The sequence below is a fragment of the Trachemys scripta genome, chromosome 1, assembly GCF_013100865.1.
Source record: "Trachemys scripta elegans isolate TJP31775 chromosome 1, CAS_Tse_1.0, whole genome shotgun sequence".
Classification (NCBI taxonomy): domain Eukaryota; kingdom Metazoa; phylum Chordata; order Testudines; family Emydidae; genus Trachemys; species Trachemys scripta.
The window spans coordinates 70,832,673-70,853,865 of record NC_048298.1 but is presented as its reverse complement, the minus strand read 5'-3'; the positions used below and the strand labels follow the sequence as shown (position 1 = coordinate 70,853,865).

General features: G+C 40.7%; 1 protein-coding gene across 1 annotated transcript in view; it reads right to left on the bottom strand.

Annotated features, from left to right (window-relative positions):
• OTOGL (otogelin like) overlaps positions 1-21,193 on the bottom strand; it is a 138,004-nt gene that overhangs the window by 9,397 nt on the left and 107,414 nt on the right. Inside the window, exons 43-54 of the mRNA XM_034763701.1 lie at positions 18,006-18,147; positions 17,443-17,628; positions 15,016-15,228; positions 13,061-13,165; positions 12,612-12,719; positions 11,665-11,766; positions 10,823-10,927; positions 10,696-10,736; positions 8,810-8,873; positions 6,782-6,960; positions 3,340-3,444; positions 796-915 (exon numbers count right to left, since the gene is read on the bottom strand). Of these exons, the coding sequence (XP_034619592.1) occupies positions 796-915; positions 3,340-3,444; positions 6,782-6,960; positions 8,810-8,873; positions 10,696-10,736; positions 10,823-10,927; positions 11,665-11,766; positions 12,612-12,719; positions 13,061-13,165; positions 15,016-15,228; positions 17,443-17,628; positions 18,006-18,147 (1,470 nt within the window). The remainder of the gene's footprint in view (positions 1-795; positions 916-3,339; positions 3,445-6,781; positions 6,961-8,809; positions 8,874-10,695; positions 10,737-10,822; positions 10,928-11,664; positions 11,767-12,611; positions 12,720-13,060; positions 13,166-15,015; positions 15,229-17,442; positions 17,629-18,005; positions 18,148-21,193) is intronic.

Here is a 21,193-nt window from a genome sequence, read left to right as displayed (position 1 = left end):
GATAAGGTACTTTATTTGGGATAGCCAGGAGAGTGGCTCTGTGCCCTTTCTAAATAGCATGCAACAGATTTTGAAATCAGTACTCAGGACAGATACTGCAATGTATTTTTAGGAGCATTGCTTGAACAGCCACAAGAGCAAGAACTAGAATGTACAAAAAACAGAATAATTAATTAGGATATAAGCTAGAAACATATATTCCCTCAACAACAACAAAAAAGTGTGTGTGTGTGAAGTATCTAAGTCCTTTGTACCATAGCTATTTGGTTTATAGATGTTAATTTTTAGGTAGGTATACTAAGTAATTTGTAATCTTCATGAACCAGAGCTATTTGTTTCACATAGAGCACAAAGTCTGCAGGCCTCCTGAAGTGTTTCTAATCTCTGTTCAATTTATGGAATTTTGAAACTCTGCAGCTGCACATTTATCTGCTAAGTTTCTAAGTGGCGTGAAACAGCTTATTTCATGTATGTGTTTATAAACTCTGTGAATTATAGGCCCTATTCAGAACTCTCTGCTCAGACAAAATTAAAGGGAGTAAGAACCTTATAAAAGTGCAGCTTAATACCAATTAAACAAAATTTTAAAAGTGGACGTTGTTTGGGATTTATGATATAACCCTAAAAACAAACAGAAGAATAGTAAATAAGACCATTCATTGCTCATTTAAAAGTTGTTACTTACCAAATGGTTTTTTAGATTAATCATTCTATGGAAAGTATAATATGGTTCTGAAATGAATGCCAAGCTCCAAAACAAAAGATTAGTTATGATTTACATCACAAAGTACAAACCTTTGTGCATTCAGTCTCATTAAAAGGGGGGCAGACAACACTAGATCCCAGTATCATAGCACCTACAGCAGTCTTTGCACACTCATATTTGGTGCAATTGGAGACCCAGGTGCTTCCCTCCTACAAATACAAAACAAAAATACCAGAACGGACAGCAAGTTACAGCAGCACTGAAACTAGAACATTGTTTAGTTATAAAGGTGTTATTTCCACATGTAGCCACTAAGATAGTGGACAGACCCTGGGTTCTATTCCTCGCCAATGCACCAGCCAGAAGGAAGAGCCTGCACCTGAAAAGTGCAACTTACTTCCCCGTGAATCAGAGTGGAAACTGAATTATGACTCAAAATAATTAAGAGTCATAGAGTTTAAGGCCAGAAGGGATCACCAGATCATCTAGGCTGATGACCTGTAGATCACAGGCCACCAAAACTACCTAGCACCTGCACATTAAACCCAGCCACCAAAATTAAACCAAAGCATTACAGTCCACAGGAAGAGAATCGGAGGGACCGAGATGCTCCAGTGCCTGAGACTCCTGCAATGGCAGGGAATTGGTTATGTCAGATATACATAGATAATCCCAGTAAGTGATCCACACTCCATACTGCAGAGGAAAGTGAAAATACCTCAAGGTCACTGACTAGCTGACCTGTGGGAAAATTCCATCCCAATCCCACTATGACCATCAGTTGGACCTTGAGCATGTGAGCATCAGCCAGCCAGCTAAGCATGTGAGTGACAGACTGTTCAGTGCTATTTCAGAGCATTGGCCCACCCCGTCCAGTGTCCCATCTCCAACCATTTCTGATGCTTCAGAGGAAGGAGACCAAAAACAAAAACAAAAAACAAACAAACCCCAGAATATATTGGGGAAAGGTGAAATCCCTTCCTGATTTCCTGCAGGCAACCATGAAGCATGAACTGTAGGAACATATGAATATTAATCTTCGTGATCTTTCATTTATATCATACCTGCAATCCCCAAATGCTTTACAACCTCTCCAAAAAGTATATAGTACAGGAATCACTAACACCAATCACTGGAAGGCAGCCACTATTCTGTGTTCTGAGCCTCTACCAAAAAACATAATAGTAGCCATTGACCCAATCCTCTCTTTACAACTCACGTTGGCAAGTTTGCCATATATGTCTGCTTAAGTGTTTGAACAAGAGCTTCCCTGACATCAATAATATTTCCAGTGTCTCTTAGGGAGCCTGATTTTCAGGTGTGCTGAGCACCCACATTTCCCATTGACTTCAGCTGAAGTTGTGGGTGCTCTGTACTCCTGAAAATTGGGTGCCAACAGCTAGCTCCACAAAGGGACTTGGGCATTGCAATGCTAACTTTTAGGCACACTGCCACCCAGTTGAAACTGCAGCCGTCAGTTAAGCATCCAGGCTCCCTATGCAATGCATGGGGAGAGTTAGATGTCAACAAATGGGATTCACAGAAGCTAGCATGCTAAGCTAACCAGTAGGAAATGCCAAGGACAGGGGTACATCTTAAGATCTTCAAAGGTAGTCAAGTGCCTAAGTCCAGGTTGGAGAGAGGCACCTATCTAAACCTGGGATTCACAGCTGTGAACTGTCTCCTGGAGTTAGGTGACTAGGTCTTTCTCATGAAAAACCAGAGAGAATGATTCCATTATAGCCAATAGCCCAGTGGTTAGGGCACTTGAAAAGATGTGGGAGATCTATTTCCAACCCCTGCTGCAGAGCAGAACTTGAACTTTGAGTCTTCTATATCGGAGGAAAGTGCCCTAGCCACCAAGCTATTGGGCATTCTTGGGGGAGGGGCTTGCACTATCTCCTGTTCAAATTGCTCCACTTTGTATAAAACACTAAAGATTCATTGGAGGAGGCATTTAAACTTGGGTCTCCCACATCCCTGAGAAGTGGCCTAACCACTAGGCTTCAGAGTTACTCTCACTTTTTGGTTCTCTGGCCAAACGAATCTTTGCATTCTCAGACTGCCTACTTGATCGGGCCCCTCAGACAAGAGGGGGTAAAGCTTAGTTTGAGAATCCCACCAGGGCTTAGCCACATGCTATAGTGTCAAGCTGTTCAGCAGTGGCAGGACTTAGGCAGTTCTGCACATGCGCTGTGGTGATAACTTAGGCACCTATGGGACTTTACTGGAAAATGTCAGGTGCCATGGGAATTTAGGTGCCTACAGCATTAGGCAGCAGTCAAGCAGAGATTCTGAGGACTCACCTGATGCTTAAATGTTGGACTTATATACCTAACTGCCAATTTAGGTGTCTAAGTTCCTTTATGGATTTAGCCCCAGGTTTAGATCAACTTCTCTGCTCCGCTATATCTGCTTGCTGATGATAGACAGCCATATAGATACAGCTGTATTAAATACCACAACTGTCCACATGGACAGACCAAAAGTAGGAATGTGAGAAATGATAATACAAGAACCAGCTAAAAGATGTCAGTTAGATACCTGAATATGTGCTACTGATACTATTATCGATACTACTGAATATGTGCTACTGATACTATGATTTCCTCCAGTTGTCCAGAGGCACTTACTTCATGTACAGATAGTGTTCCATTTTCAGTATAGAAAGTACAAGACACATTTTGACAGGTTCCACAACAAACATGATGACTGGAAGAAGGAATGTATATTTGATGCTGTTAAAAAAGAAAAAAAATTAAATGAACCTTTTTTTTAACATATAGGTCACTAATTATAAGTTGATGGGGTGGTTTCCTTGTCTGTGTTCTCTCTCAATAGGGATGGTCCCAAGTCACAAAGTTTGGATGTGAATTGACATTCAAATTCTCCAAAGTGTTAGGCAGGGACATGATCTGGTGTTTTGATTTAGGCCCATCTCTACTTCTGAGAGGTTACAAAAACTTAGAATTTTATTTTATGATGAACCATATGATTTTTGCCCGTTCCTCAAATCTTTCTATATTCTTAGTTAAATGAATGAAGTCCATTTTGACCATTAAAACATGACATACCAAAATGAACAAACAATATAGGAGATCTATTTTGGTGAGATATATTTACTTTTTATGGTACACATTTACAACAAGAGATTGCAAGAATGAAGACAAGCGGTTAAGAAAGAAAGCTGGGAATCAAATCTAAGAGAAAATGTGTCATTTATTAATAGAGTAAAAAAGTGACACCATGGAATAGGAATCCCATCCCACAAGGAAAAGGGAAAGTGTTCCCATGGCATATTGTCATTTTTACTTAAATTTGTGCAATATGTGTCCACTACAGCCTCTGGAAGTATGAATAATAATTCAAAAGCATCAAAATTAGAGAATTTTAATATTTACAAAAATCATCTTCTTCCACTCCCTACAAAAGAAACCATAAAAGAAATTCAACCCACTCAGGCAACCTCCCTCAAGCAAAAGCCTAAGCAACTCAATAAGCTTTACAATGTGCCCTGGAGGGGGGTTGTCAAAACAGCTAGAAAAGTGAACCCAAAGTGGACATTTCTCAACTGAGAATATCCTCTGTTTCAAGAGGAATAGCACAGAACTCACAGCCCATTGAGAAGGTGGACCAAGGTGGTATTAAGCCACCTTTGCATCCTTCCAATCCTGAGCTGCTCTGAGACCTCAGCATAATTTATGCAGTCCTGGAGGCCAGTTTAAGTTACGGCTTCCTCCCAGGGACATTGTATAGTTTTCAGCACTGCCCAGAATCTCCACAGTGCTATGTGCTGTGGCCCTGTGCTCAACACAATCCTCTAGCCTGCCTCCTGGCACACCCCCTACACAACTGGGCTTATGAAGGGGTCCCTGGAAGGCAGCCTGACAAGGGAATTCTCCCTGACTGGATATTGGGCTTCTTAGGACCCTTTTATACTTTTTCAGCCCTTCATCTGGCCTAAAGGGGCTGGATCAGGGGTGAGGAGCTTATCCTTTGTTTCTAAGGGTACATCTACACTACAGCGGGGAGTCGATTTAAGATACGCAAATTCAGCTACGTGAATAGCTGAATTCGACGTATCGCAGCCGACTTACCCCGTTGTGAGGATGGCGGCAAAATCGACTTCTGCGGCTTTTTGTCGGCGGCGCTTACTACCACCTCCGCTGGTGGAGTTAGAGCGCCGATTCGGGGATCGATTGTCGCGTCCCAACGGGACGCGATAAATCGATCCCCGAGAAGTCGATTTCTACCCGCCGATTCAGGCGGGTAGTATAGACCAGACCTAAGATAGCTAAGGCCATGTCTGCACTTACCGGGGATTGACGCTGCTGTGATCGATGCAGTGGGGGTCGATTTAGCGGGTCTAGTGAAGACCCACTAAATTGACCTCAGAGTGCTCTCCGGTCAACTCCAGTACTCCACCGGAATGAGAAGATTAAGGTAAATTGATGGGAGAGCATCTCCTGTTGACGCAGCAGTATAGACACCGTAGGAAGTTGACCTAAGCTACGTTGACTTCAGCTAGCTGGAGTAGCATAACTTAGGTTAACTTACTGTGGTAGTGTAGACAAGGCCTAAGACTCAAACTTTAAAAGTTCTTCATATCATGGCAGTATTAATTATTGACTTCTTATTGGCAATCACGGTAGATCAACATCTATAATTTCCCCAAGAAGCAAACTGGTTAGCTTATATGTACACTATAGCAGTGGTTCTCAAAGCCGGTCCTCCACTTGTTCAGGGAAAGGCCCTGGTGGGCCGGGCTGGTTTGTTTACCTGCCACGTCCACAGGTTCAGCTGATCGCGGCTCCCACTGGCCGCGGTTTGCCGCTCCAGGCCAATGGGAGCTGAGGGAAGTGGCGCAGGCCGAGGGATGTGCTGGCCGCCCTTCCCGCAGCCCCCATTGGCCTGGAGCGGCGAACCGTGGCCAGTGGGAGCCACAATCGGCTGAACCTACAGGTGCGACAGGTAAACAAACCGGCTCAGCCCGCCAGGAGCTTTCCCTGAACAAGCGGCGGACCGGTTTTGAGAACCACTGCACTATAGGACACATATGCTTTACTGGAGAAGCGTCACTAAATAATTGGGCAACAGTTCCCTTCCTATATAAGCTGAAGTTTCTGAGTGGTCTGCAAGTATAGCCTCATGCAGAGTGCAGTGCAAAAGTCTGTCTTATTCCCAAATGACATAATGTTCATATATGAGAAAATGTAGTTAGAGGAATGGTTTAAAATTCTTCAGCAGAGATAAGCTAGTTTCTACATTTAAGAGGTTAAATACTTCAATACTAAGGGCTGTCTATGCAGCACCACAGTCCAGACCACAGGAGTGTGATTTGTAGAGTGCTCTAAGTGCCCCATGTAGACCCTGCTGGCATGGACTAAAAGGTACCTAGTTCACTTTAATGTAGTACTGGACCTTTTAGTTCATGTCAGCAGAGTCTACATGGGGCAGTTTAGAGGGCTCTGCAAATCACAGCCCCATAGTCCAGACTGCAGCACCATGTAGACAAGCCCTAAGAGAAAATCCCTAACGAAAACCCCAGATCTGAATACTTCATGAACTTTCAGAAAGCAGAAAGGGATCAATATCCCTATCTGAAATTTTGCAGTTCAGGTCTATTTCTACTTATAACTTGCAAGCCATTTGCAGCCTAATTGCGAGCCAGATTCCCCAAGTGGGAAATACTGTATCAAAGTTACTACTTCTCTAGTTTCTTGTGCCGTCTACACACACAGCCTGCTTAAAATATGCACATATTTCTTACCTGCTGCTTATAACTTTTTGCCATGTAACTATTACTTTTAAATAACAGACTTGCAATTTGGAAAAGAAAAAAAAACCCTCTTTGTTCCTGACAACTTCTGAACTGCAAAATGAAAAATGTGTTTTTAAAACTTAAATAAAAAAACCTCCCAACAAACACAAGGGTACTGCCATTAAGTCACGTTCTTATTATTCCACTTGCTGGATAGATGTACTGTTAAGCATCCGCTATTCAATTTTCATAATCTGTAATTAGGACGTTTTTGTTCACAAGTTACATCAGGATTGCATTTTAAAAACACTCACAGCATCACATTGTTGGGAACAGTTCACAACTGTAAAATCCATGGCATGATATCCTGTGCTGTGATCTTTTTCTTGTAAACACTGTACTGTGTAACAAAGATTTTCATCCAAATACTGAATCATAGATTGTCCAGGATTCAGCACAGTTACTTCTTGGAATACACATACATCATCCTTTTCTAATAATAACAATAAAAAGAAGAAGTGGGTCATTAGGAAAATATTTTCTATTAAGCAAATTATCAGAATCTCATTCAAACAACTAGGACCAGATCCTGCACTTTGTGACAATTTTGAAGTTTACTACTGCAGGTAGGGATTGTTCAAAGCCCCTTGACTTCCCATCCTGAGGACAAATTCTGTGTTCTCTTACATCCAGTGCAATCCCACTGACTTTGATAGAGTTCTATGGAGATGAAAATCAGTGCTGAATTTTCCCTCTCCACTTTAAATATGCCACATTTAGATGTGTATATTTAGTTGTGGGAGGGCTTCCTAGGCAGGAGGCAATGTGCTCTTCCCAAGTATGTAGTGCACTGCTCAGAACATACAGGGAAATGAAAAAGTCACTGGGATGGATTTTAAGCAACAGCCTGCAACTTTGTTCACTTACAGCTGGATGGGGTGGTATACACCCACCCATCTCACACATCAGCCATTTAGCTGGGTTCAGTGCAAGGTTACAGGGCTCCCACCATATAACCAAGAACCCAGGTTAAATCCTTCAGTCTACCTCCTAGGACTCAGCTCACTTCTAAGGCCTCTCATCCTCATGTCCTTCCTCACAAAAAGAGCAGAGTACCAACAGGGAGACCTTGGTCTGCAAAGACTTCAGGCCTCCCCTTCTTACAGGCACAAGGTCCATCAGCAAAAATCACAAGTCTCATTTGCCTCTGGGATGTAGCCCTTTTAGCTTTTATCCATTCTGGATACCATCTGCAAGCTGAGACAAACTGTAAATTCCTATATTATCCTTTAATATCAGACTTCCAAATCCCATTCTTCTTCATCCTAACTGCACGTCCACAATGCTGTGAGGAAGGCAAAAAGCACACCAGATCTCTGCCACTTTGGCTCAACAGAAAAAAAAATTCCTCCCTGATCCCATAGACAGACAAACAGTCACACCCACAACAGCCTGGAAACACAGCTCCCTATCTACGCTATAGGGAGGAAGAGCAGAGCAACTGAAGAGGCAAGGGGGCTCCTGAAGGCTGAGGAAAAGTTTAAATTATTTTAGGGTCGGGCACAGGAGCCAATCAGCTCTCACTCTTCCCTCCTGGCTAACCAATGGGATATAACAAACTGGAGCCCACATCTGGAATTTTGGGGCATGTGCTCTCCACCTTCCCCCTCTCTTCCAGGAGCAATGCATTTCTTTTTATGGGCCAACCAATTATGTCCCTCCTAACCCACTTAATCTCCCCCCTTAATCTCCCTTCTGGGGACAGTGCATTCTGACCAAACATTTCTCCCCCGAGCCCCTCCGCCCCAAGATGGGTGTGGGCGTGAGATTTTTCCCACTCACTAATCCCATATTTAGGGCTGGTGGCTCAGTATCAGCACATACATGAAAGATTTTTGTCCATGTTTTACACCTGATTTGGAATTTAATTGTTAAACTGGATGGGATGGGGACTTTCCTAGTATTTGGAAGGAAAAGAAAGCCTACAACATAACACCGCTTAAAAAAAAACCCTGAAAAGCTATAAAATGTACAACTACATAATGTCAATAATACTCTTGGCCTGGGGCTGAAGTGAGTCTTCATATTTTCTGCATTTCTCTAATATTTAACACTGTGATAATCTAATGATATATATATTTAGTCTGCAAATCACAAAAATGTAGCTTTTCGCCAATTAAACTTCTATCTTTAGAATTAACGTTGAGACATTATACACTGTAGATATAAAGTCACTTTAGCATTTCCATTTTAGAAGGCCAGTATTGACCCATTTCTGCATTGCTTGTGTGCTTTTGTTTAGTCAAACAAAAATTAACAATATTAAAAAGAAAAAAAATTACCACAGATGTACTGCAGGCATCCACAAGCACTATAAATGCTGTCGTCTATTTTTTGAACTTCTCCCTGTGTAGTAAGAAACAGTTTCAGAGTCAAATACATCAAACACAACTTATAAGACTTACAAGAGACCGCTTTTCTTAAAACATACAAAACTACTGTCACTCCAGCCTAAGCTTTGAGAAAGAGAAAATCACAATCCATTACAATAGACAGCAAATTGTATGGTTGCGAGATGCATTACTGTTAACAACAGCTAAGTGGTACACTTTCTTTTGGTCTGAATAAAATGACAGTGTAGCTGAATATCAGTTTTAATTAATAATGACCTGAAGAAGAACTTTGTGTAGCTTGAAACTTCCCTCTTTCACCAACAGAAGTTGGTCTGATAAAATATTACCTTACCTACCTGGTCTCAGTTTTAATTAGTTTATTTTTAACAAAATCTATATTTCCTTTATTTTGGATATACTTTCAAGTGACAAATCCTGGTTATTGTAATAATAAAGATATATCTGGTCATAAAATACAACTTTGACAGCTCTGAAACCTCCTCCATGACTTTAGTATACATCTCTACCTCGCTATAACGCAACCCGATATAACACGAATTCAGATATAATGCGGTAAAGCAGTGCTCCGGGGAGGGCGGGGCTGTGCACTCTGGTGGAGCAAAGCAAGTTCGATATAACGCGGTTTCACCTATAATGCGGTAAGATTTTTTTGGCTCCCGAGGACAGCGTTATATCAAGGTAGAGGTGTATTGTCAAAATTCTGATCTACTGTACATCTCTTGTAATTAGTTCAGAATTTGGCCTGTTATGATTCATATTATATTCCTTGAATTATATCCGCATTACATGTTCCTCATATGTAGAGCCCTGCACGGATACAAAATTTATAACCATGGATGCAGATATCTGTGGATATAAAGCGGATATCCACAGAACTGCAGGGCTCTACCAGGAACGGCAGCAGTGAAAGTTGCGGCATGTTGGGCATCTGCTTCCAGGAGTCAGTGCCCTACCTGGGCAGCTCCTCCGGCGTGGCTGTACTGGCCAGCCCTGCCCACTGGGGCAGGCACCAGGCTCATTGGCAGCTGTCCCTGGTCATGCTAGTGCATGCAAGCAGCTCGCACGCTCCTGGACAAACTAGCATGACCAGGGACAGCTGCCATAGATATCCGCATCAGTGGATATAAATTTTGTACCCATGCAAGGCTCTACTCATATAAGGGAGGGCATGTGATGGGAAAATATGCCTTTCATCACAGTGATAGTTCAGAGTTACATCATTCTTTATCATGCATTTTCCAGGTTACAGCAACTATTTTGTTTAAAACAAAATAGAAAATGAGAGAAGAGGACAGTATATCTAAACTCTCATATGTTACAAAGGTCAAAGATATTTAATAACTTTCATAGGAAGCATATATAATTAACAAAACAAGCCAACATTCTTCTAGAAACAAAGCATGTTCATAAAGTTGATTTCTTTCAATAACAAAAATTAATTTTGAAACTGGTAAAATTTTAAGCATCTAGATCCTAGTCAGTATTGAACAAAGTAAGATTACATTTTCTTCCCTTCAGTTAGGTCGGCTTAAAAAACACAAAATCAAGCTTCTCCAGTGGACTGATGGTAGTAACACAGCATCTAAAATAGGGGGTTACAAGCTGGATTTGGAAGATAGGAGACAGTGTTTCAACACCTCCCTATTTTATAATCCATGTACTGGCAAATATATGATAGGCAGTGTTGGTAGCCTCAATCCCATAGCCTATGATGACAAACTCAAGGAAGGGACAGAAACAATAGTGCATAAAAAGAAAGAGGGGAATAAAAACACTGGATGTTATTAAGTAACATCTAAGGGAAATTTTCTTACCACTTTACAGGTTGGTATAGTAAAATTTTCACAGCTACATTCTAAGGAGAGAGCAACAAAAGTGTATCAGTCAAAAGACATTAACTTTTATTAATAAGTAACTAGTAGAAGAATGAAAAATAGTTACCACAGTGCCAGTCTGGACAACACTCTCCAGGTACTCTCTCTTTCACAAGATGCATGTCAGTTGTGCAGTTCAGAAGAGGCACTGAACAAAGGTTCTCATCACAAACTAAATGGGGGGAAATGACATGGATCAACATGTTTTCAGCTCATATTTCCTTAGATAAACTATTCTAACAACACTGAAGGTTTTTCATAGAATTTTATTATCACTATTTAATTGTTAAGGTCAATAGCATTCTTAGCACTGTACAAGGGACAAATAGAGAGACAGGCCAAGATTTCCAAAAGTTAGCCATTTTGGAATCTCCATCTTCAAAAATCTCCATTTTTGATGCCCAACTTAAATCACTTTAAAGGGTCTTACATTTTTCAAAGTCTGCTGAATGCCAATCATCTGAAAATCTCACTCCATCAAAGTGACTCAAGTTGGGCACCCAGCAATTGAGGCATCCAAAATCACTAGTAGTTACAGGAGTGCTCTAGCTGTATATCTGTAAATAGTTGGTAGATGAGATGTCAGTATACGGTGGCTGACCAGAGGCACAGAGTCACTTCAGCAATGGTTGTGAACAACATTCCACTCCTTGTTGCAATGCTAATGCATGGAGATAGCTGTGAAAACTGAAACTTCTTCAGAGTCTATTAAGGACAAACTGTGAAAGGGATACTGTAATAACTTAGGACATTATACAATACTGAACATTTTATAATACTGTATTTTTAACATTTGGATAAATTCAACTTTAGCTGGAAAGCGTTGAATCAGCTGAAAAAAATAAATACTCAGCATATAATATTGACCAGATACAGTAAAACCTTTTAATTAAAAATAGCTAAACTTACCACAATGGTAACGAGGACAACAGGAATGCATGGTGCTAAGATCTACTGTGAGAATTTCCCCCTCATTACATAAAGGAACAGGCTCAATGCAAGATTCACAAACTAAAGTTAAAAAGAATAAACCAAATACAAAGTTTAAAATACATCATCAGAAAGTTGTTACATATGAGTTTTAGTCTACCCACATTCTTCTACTGTGCCTACCTGCCAGCCCGCCACCTGGGTATCTAAGAAACTTTTATTGACTAACACGTTCAGACAAAATAGATAATTGAATGTAATGATACAGTAATGGAAGTATCTATTGCTTTGCCTGGTGTTGAGATTTATGCTCAAACTTGCTACATGAACTGAAAAAATGACTGTTGGTGGGCTATAATCTATGAAGCTGCAGACTGAAGGCAAAGGTCACATAGTGCTATAAATGAAATATGTCCAAATATTTTCAGACAAGCCCAATTTCTGTACTTGTGTGTGAGATGCCATAATTCTTTAGTGTGCAGTTCAGCAGTAACATTAAAAAAAGTAACCTAGGAATAAAGGCCCCAAATTGCAAAACAATACATGCAAGTGGACACTTATAGCTGTAAGTGTCTGCCCAGGCCAATCCTGTGACAGCATTCTCAGGCAACCTTATCAAGTATGCAACTAGAGACCTGTCTTTTCTTATTTGTAAGAAACTTAATAACTTAATAACAGTGGTTCTCAACCTCTAGTCCAAATACTCCTGGGAGGTCTGCAGACTACGTCTAAGGGGTCCACAAAAGACAGACTGAAAACTGACTGAACAGATTCAACAATATATACACAGACAATAGATTTCTAAAGGGGTCTGGCACCTCCATTCAAAATTTTCTAGGGATCCTCAAATGAAAAAAGGTTGAGAACCACTGCCCTATAATATCCTGTCTACCCACAGGGAAGGTAGTATAGTAAAGGCTTCTTACCACATAGATAAGAGAAACAACAAGGATCTTCCTGTTTTGCTTCAACAATAAATTGGTCCTCTCTGCACTCCGGACGGGGAGCATTGGGACATGCTAAGGGATCACATTCTACATAAAAGACAATCAGTATCTCTAATAAAAAGTCACATGAGTAATCCTAAAATAGAAGAAGCTACTTTCCTTAACTTCTTTTTTTTCATTTTCTCGGCTCTTATCTAAACAAAACTAAATTGATTGGAAATCAAAACTGACAGAAAGAACAAATACAAAAATAAGTATAAACCCTAAGGAACAGAGCAGAAACAACCTGAGGAAGAGAATAGAAACATTTCTCATAAGTTATTTACAGTGATCTGTTAATACAGGCAGAATCGTCATCTGGTACAATTACCACAGATAATGTAGGGATGGAAAATATGCTCTTAATCTTGTCTCCATATATCACTTACCACATTGGTATTGTGGACAGCAGGAAAGGGTGCTATAGCCTACCATCAATTTTTCACCATTTTTGCATGTTGGAATAATAGCCTCACACATAGTCATGTTACATTCTGAAAAAAATATATGGTATATGCAAATATTCATGTGTATTTGAATGTGACTAGACATTACATTTGTTGATAGCTACCTGTAACCACTTGCCAGTTATCTAGAGAGTGAAAATACCAGTTCAGCTATCCCCTTTGCCCTTTATTTCCACAAAAATATTTCATTAAGACATTAAAACAAGCATCTTATGACTAACATATCAGATACTAGAAGCATGCTTCTTTTGGACAGACAGAAAACTAGCATCTGACCATCAACTGACACTAAGCTGCTTTCTGGGAAAACAGGAACATGCCAATGCATGATTCACTTAGAAGAAGCCGTGGTGCAAAGATGTAGAATCATGAAGATTCTAACAAGGCATTCCACTGTGCTGGCAGCTCACTGATGGAAATAGAAAATAAAATAGTTAACTACATAAGAGGAAGAACGGTGTTGTCATTAAGGCAGAGGACACGGGATCAAGGAAATTTGGATTCAGTTCCTGGCTCTGCCAAAGTCTTCTTGTGTTTCTTTGGGCAAGTCTCTCTATCTCAGCTCCCATGTGTAAAACTGTGGTCAGTCAGAACTTCTTCTTTGTCTCACCCTATGACTTGTCTATTTAGATTTTAAACCCTTCAGAGCAGGGACTGTGGACTACTCTGTGTACATAACAAACCTAGCCCTAGGGGACAGCAATCTGTGTTTGGGTCTATTGCCAATATTGTTAGCAATAATACCGTTATTTATTATTTGCACAATAGAATACATAATGTGCAACAACTAGGGAGAATTACCTTAGGGTTTGTCTACATGAACATTTATACCATGGTAAGCTGGGGTGTGAATCTATCCCGCGCTAGCCTGCTGCAGTCTAACTCTGCTGATGCATGTTAACAGCTTATAGAGCACTTTGCTCTAGTCCTCTTTGGACCAACTCAAAGAACATTAACAAACTGTTAACATGCATCAAAATGGTCCACACTGCAGCAAGCTAGTGCAGAGTAGATTCACACTCCAGCTTGCTGTGGTTAATTGTTCATGCAGATAAGCCCATACTCTTCTATTTAAAAGCTCAGCATTGACCCTAGGTGTGAGGACTGTTCTATCATATCCCTTCCAAGACAGGAATAATCTGCAAACTGTTTAGGAAAGTTTAGCCTATGTAAAATTAGCTTACATGACATAGACTATGTCTACCCTAGCACTTTTGGCGGTAAAACCTTTGTCAGTCAGATGTATGAAAAAACACATATGCTCTCCCACCGACATAGCTACCATCGCTTGTTGGAGGTGGTTTAATTATGCCAATGCGAGAGCTCTCTCCTGTCAGCTGAGAATGGCTACATAGGAGACCTTTCAGCAGTACAGCTGCAGTGGTACAGTAGTAAGGTCTCTAGTGTGGACACAGCCTTACAAACTGGAGTCCCATTTTCAAAAGTGACTAAGACAATTAGGAGCGTAAATCCCATTAATTTTCTGAGAAACATTGGGTCCTATGTGCCTACAGGTGTGCCTAAAACTAAACATGTTTGGGCTTGGGCTAGAGACCAAGCTCTGGGACCCCATGAGGGGGGAGGGTCTCAGAGCTCAGGGTCCAGCCTGAGCCCAAATGTCTACATTGCAATTTTACAGTCCCACATCCTGAGGCCCAGGAAACCAAGCCAGCTGATACAGGCCAGCCACTGATGTTTAGTTGCAGGGTAGACATACCCTAAGTCACTTTTGAAAATAGGGTTTTCACTCTTAAGTCAATTAAGCATTTTTGAAAGTTTTACCCTGAACTCTGCCTGTAAATCAATCCATGTCAATAAATGTTTAAACAACTCCTTAGCACTCTTGTTATGGAAAATATGTTTGGCTGCATACATACCACAAACTTTCTTTGGACAGCAAGCCCTCTCTTCAATGACATTAATGATAACTTCACCTTCCCTCTCACAGACTGGCAGTGGGTCTTCACTGCATTCCGGTTCTATAGCAATAACACTTCCATTCTCCAAACAGTTATACATACAACATCCTTTAATGGACCCATTCCAAACCTCTCCAGCAGAACGAGGCTGTCCTTCATTATCTGTACATGCTAAGGAAGAAAAACATTACATCCTTCAGACCTGTATTTAGCACAAATTTATTCCGGACTAGTACAAATAATGTGTCAGCTGGAAAACCTCATGGCATAAAAGGATATGCAATATTTTATCAAGTATTTAATTGAAAGATCTGCATTGTTTTCTAAAACATGATTGATTCTGATACATTGAAAATTACTAATTTAATTGATCTATTCTATTAACAGAAACTCTAGGTGGTATAGAATGCCAGCTCCACCGAATGGTATGATAGCTTATGTGCATAACACCAGAGTTCAAGTTTCTGCACATACTTCCTCTTTGCTTCTGGGAGAAATTCAAGGAGTCAGTGACTAACTTTATAGCCTTGAATTGTCTGGGTCCCAGTTACATCAGAAATTACCTCTCTAATGATACCTCCTTGTCTGCAGTGTAGTTATAGCTGTGTCAGTCCCAGGATACTAGAGATACAAGGTGGGTGAGGTAATATCTTTTATTTGTGGCTCTAAAGCTTCTCTCTCACCAACAGAAGTTGGTCCAATGAAAGATATTACCTCGCCTACCTTGTCTCTCTGATACCTCCTCATGTCATTTGGATCCTCTAAGAAGCATTTGCTGTCATAACCTAGATTTGAATGGCCTGAATCTTTCTACCTCATCCTCACAGAGCCACAAACCCTGAGTAAGTGTCCAAACTCACTCCCTTCATTGAATTTATTTAGAACTCAAAAACAATACCACAAGATAAACTTCAGCCTAAGCTTCCTACCTGCGACTGGCATTTAAAACCATTTGATCCAAATAGACACTGCCATTCCCTTTACACATTGTGGGAGAATTAAATTTGACATAAATGCAGTCATTTTGTGTGTCCAGCCAATATTAGCTGAAAACCAAATACCATATCATTAAAAATAATTGTTAGGACTTTGAAAGACAAGGCCAAATAGCTGAATGATTGCAGTTTTGCTAATTAGAATGGGAGGATGTGATAGAAAGTTAAGAGACCATGAAAATGGAGGGGAGTACGTAAATAGCCAACCTGGATTTTAAGTGCCCCTAACATGTGTTTTATTGTTGTTATAATTAAAAATAGTAAAACTGCTTTGCTAATAAAAAATGAGCAATTTGCTAAAGCTAAAAAAAATTGTGACCGGCTAGGGGTTACTAAGGTGACCCACTAGGAGTAACTATACGTTATGTGCGTTATTTAAGTTAGTTATAAAAAAATTAAGTACAAAAATACACTTTGGAACAGTTCAAGGAAGCTTTTCTTTGAGCAAAGACTGACATCTCCCCAGCAGGTGGACAAAAGGAGGGCCCGCAAAAGCCTGGCTGTTGATCACTGGAAACCATCTCAAACTTTGGATAACTATAATCTGGGATGCTGTAAACCTGTTGCTACGGCATCTGTGTATGTGCCTGAGACTCAGTGAAAGCACCCTTGTTTGTACCAATCATTTATCAGACTGAGGAGCTGTGTCCCCATTGATTTGTTCCTGACACTGCCTGAAAAAACAGGTTCAGTTACCACAGTTTGGGGTTCTAAAAACCCCAGGGAATTGAGCTAATTATATCCATTTTCCAATATGACTGAGTGGTAATTAATCTGAATGTTAACACAGGATTATAACTAGAGCTGTCATGGAGGATTCCAGTATTTCTAAGTTTAATTTTGTTTCAACTCAGAATAAAAGCCAAACATTTTAAAATTCTTTGGTTCTGGGGCAGTCTGCTTGGTACGGAGCCCTGGAGCTGCAGGCCCTGGAAGCCAGGGCTGCCAAGGAGCCATGACAGCCTAGAAGCCTAGGCTTCCCAGAACAACCTGGCAGGGACAACCACTGGCCCAAAAGCACCACCAAATTACAAACTTCTTGAACAAAGGGTGGACACAAAGCCACTCAAAATAGAGGACAGGAACCATTCTTTGTTTTCTTTCTTGTAAGAAGGGGAACAAGTTGTAGAAACACAGAAAGAACATCCTAGTGGAATGGCCCTTTGACCAAGAATAGGGATTGCACCAAGGACCTCCACAGCTAAAAGCATGAATCTCTACAGCTTTAGCTAGAGAGCCAAGTGCCGTATCTGGGGCTGTAACAGATTCACATTCTCTGGTGACTGGGCAAAGATAGGGTACATAACTTACTATGAGATGTCAATATAACCCACCAGTTAGTGGGTTATATTAACATACCTACTCAGCCACTCTGCTCAGCTTTACTTACCACATTTTTCTTCAGGTATGCAGAGGTCAGAGTCTGTTCTATGAAGAATAGTTCCATTTTTACACACACAGTCTTCTCTTAAATAGGAGCATGGGGATTCTTCATAGAACCATTTATTTAGGCACGTTTTGGCTGCACAGGGTTGCACACAAGGTTGGTATTCCTTGCCATCAGGACAACCCAGAGCTACAAGTCACACACACAGAGGAAATAAAGTATTGCTTTCATTTTCAAAGGAGAAAATATGTAGTAAGAGCAATATTTCTATATCATAAAAAGCATATTTTTTACATTTTTAGCAACATAAATTACAAAATTATGCTTTAGGAATACATATGACTAATTCAGTCAAGATTAGAATTAAGTTATAACATATTTAAATGAAAGACATCACTTTAGAGTTTTAAGAAATTTTACCATGACTTAACAAGGCTGTGATTGAAAGGGCAAATCTTCTGACAATAATATGTAAAAAGAAAAAATTGCTAGCTAGTATGCAAGACACAGAAAGGTTGCAGTGATAGGAAATTATGTCTGGAGATAGAATAGTGTTATTTACTTACAACAGTAATCCGGTGTCCTCCACTTAATGCAGATATTATGTTTGTTGCACAAAGCCACATATGCAGAAAGTGCATCACATTCATAATTCCAAAAGTAAGTATTGTTGATCCACATCTTCTCACAAAAGTCCTGTGGTGAAACCTAGAATTACAATTTAATTGAGATTTAATGAGGACAGCTTTTTGTAATCAAAGTTGCTAATTAATTACAAGAAATATTACCACTGTAAGGGGAAAAAATCATCAACGATCCCTGACTGACAGGAAGTCAATATCTTTTCTGTTTCTGATCACTACTTCTATGATTCTACGCCCTCCCCAATTTTATATGCTCACTATTAGGCAGTTTTGTTACAGATCCTTCTTCACTTTTGAATTTTGTTTCATTTAACTTCTATGAAGCACATAATATATTCCATCCTCTCTGGCTCTGCCAGTTTCATGTGCACATGAGAGAATAAACTTTATTCTGGCTGAGGCAAGCATTCCTGGCTTTGACACAATGTCAAACACTGATGCAGCTCAGAAATGGAGCACACAGGTTCAATGCATCAGTGCTCCTGACAGCTCTGTAAGGAGTGGTGTTCAGAACCCAATGGTTTTGTCATGTATTTTGATTACCCGACCTACGTCTGAACTACTAGAAGCTAAAGACATCAAAGTGTATAAAGCAAAGACTACCCCCACCTTTTCCCTCCTGCTGCCAAATTGCTTTCCACAGCTCCCTCCTCTCTTGCCCCTGTCAGGTTTCTTCAGATGACACCTACCAAAATGTCACTCAATTTTTCTCCTCAGCCCATTCCTTCAATCAGATTTCCCTCCATTTTCTCCCTTCATATAGGAGCAGGGGCAAAGACAGGAAACATCTCTGGAGCTTGAAGGAAGGGGTTGAGCTGCCCATGATGCTACTCACAGTTGGCTGGTCTACAGTCAAGCAGATTTACAGGGAAGGGCAGAGCAGGGCAGAACAAACCACAGAGAAGGAGAGGTAGGAAAGAACAAAAATAAAATCAGGAATTGGAATCTGGACCTTTGCTCCTACTCTGAGAAAGCACCAGATGGAAAAGAAGTCTTGAGGCTTGTCTGCACAATCCAGCAATGCACACCACGGGGGAGTGAGTTGTAAAGTGCTCTAAAGTATAGACCCCGCTGATGTGCTCTAAAAGTACTCATTAACGTATTCCTGTTTCATGGGGCCATAAGTGACATGTGTGTGTGGGGGGGGGGGAAGAAATGCAGGGTCACATGCCCCCCAGATTTCTTCCAAGCATAGCTGAGGGAGATGTGTCTGGGAAAGGTACCAGCACTGAGCTCTCCCACTGAGCCCCACTAGGTGGCACCCAGGGCAGGGATTTGAGACCAGCTGGTAGCAGCTGCAGTTACTACAGCTCAACAGTGGATCCAGCCTGGGGTGCATGTGCAAGGATGCAGAAGGGAGCTCAGGGCAATGTAGGAGGAGAGAGGCAGTAGGGCCTGGGGGCACTGGGGATGTTGGAGGAATACAAGTGCAGTTCCACTGAAACTGACAATGATATTTTATTTCATTTTTTCCCTAAAGGCTCTAATCCAGCAGAGTACTTAACTGTGCTTAAATCCAAGCACTTGAGCAGTTCTATTGATTTCAATGGGACTAATCACATGCTTATAATTGAGCATATGCTAAAGAGTTTGCTGGATTGGAACCTTAATATTAAAATATATTATAATAAATAGTAAGAACTGGAAAGTCACACTTGTATCTTGTAATATTAATAACAAAAGTGGGTCAGTTGTGAAGCTTCAATCCAAATTCAAGTTCCTAAACTTCAGATACAAACCCAAGCCACTTCACAAGAGTGTTGGGATTTGGAGTTCTGAATTGGTCCATCACATAAATAAACCTGAACTGTGAATCACAGAATTGTAGAACTGGAAAGGGCCTCAAGAGGTCATCTAATCCAGTCTCCTGTACTCATGGCAGGACTAAGTGTTATCTAGATCCTGACAGGTGTTTGTCCAACCTGCTCTTAAAAATCTCCAATGACAGAGATTCCACAACCTCCCTGGGCAATTTATTCCAGTGCTTAACCACCCTGACAGTTAGGAAGTTTTTCCTAATATCCAGCCTAATATATTCCAATATTCCCTTTGCTGCAATTTAAGCCCATTGCGTCTTGTTTTATCCTCAGATTAAGGAGAACAATTTTTCTCCCTCATCCTTAAAACTACCTTTTATGTAGTTGAAAACGGTTACCATGTCCCCTCTCAGTCTTCTCTTCTCCAGACCAAACAAACCCAAATTTTTCAATCTTTCCTCAGGGTCATGTTTTTCTAGACCTTTAATAATTTTTGTTGCTTTTCCCTGGACTTTCTCCAATTTGTCCAGAAGAGACATCATAACTACCAGGAGGGTTAGCATGATATTTCTGGTACTTGTGATGCTCAAGGCTGCCAAAGTCTCCCTGTAAAGCCAGAAGAGAGAGCAGATTCAAACAGAGGGGGGAAATAATTGTATATGGTTAAATTAGAACCGATTCCTGACATAATTACTGGATGCTGATATTATCACAAGAGCTCTAAAAGATCATATCAACGGATTGGTTTGCAAATATCTCTGTTCCTCAAATTGATAGACTGTGTCAGAGCAACCCAGAGCTTCTTCATGTGTAGCTCTCTTTTAGAACAGTCTCCATCTGCTATTACATAGCATTGTAAATAAAACATGATTAAAGGTCTAGAAAGTATGATCTATGAGGGAAGATTGAAAAATTGGGTTTGTTTAGTCTGGAGAGGAGAAGACTGAGAGGGGATATGATAACAGTTTTCAAGTACACAAAAGGTTGTTACAAGGAGGAGGGAGAAAAATTGTTGTTCTTAACCTCTGAGGATAGGACAAGAAGCAATGGGCTTAAATTGCAGCAAGGGAGGTTTAGGTTGGACACTAGGAAAAACTTCTTAACTGTCAGGGTGGTGAAGCACTGGAATAAATTGCCTAGGGAGGTGGTGGAATCTCCATCATTGGGGATTTTTAAGAGCAGGTTGGACAAACACCTGTCAGGGATGGTTTAGATAATACTTAGTCCTGCCTTGAGTGCAGGGGACTGGACTAGATGACCTCTCGAGTTCCCTTTCAGTTCTATGCTTCTATGACATCACAACTAGCTCTAGAAATCAAAACTCCTTTGTCTGTTGAATGCGTGCCCTGAACC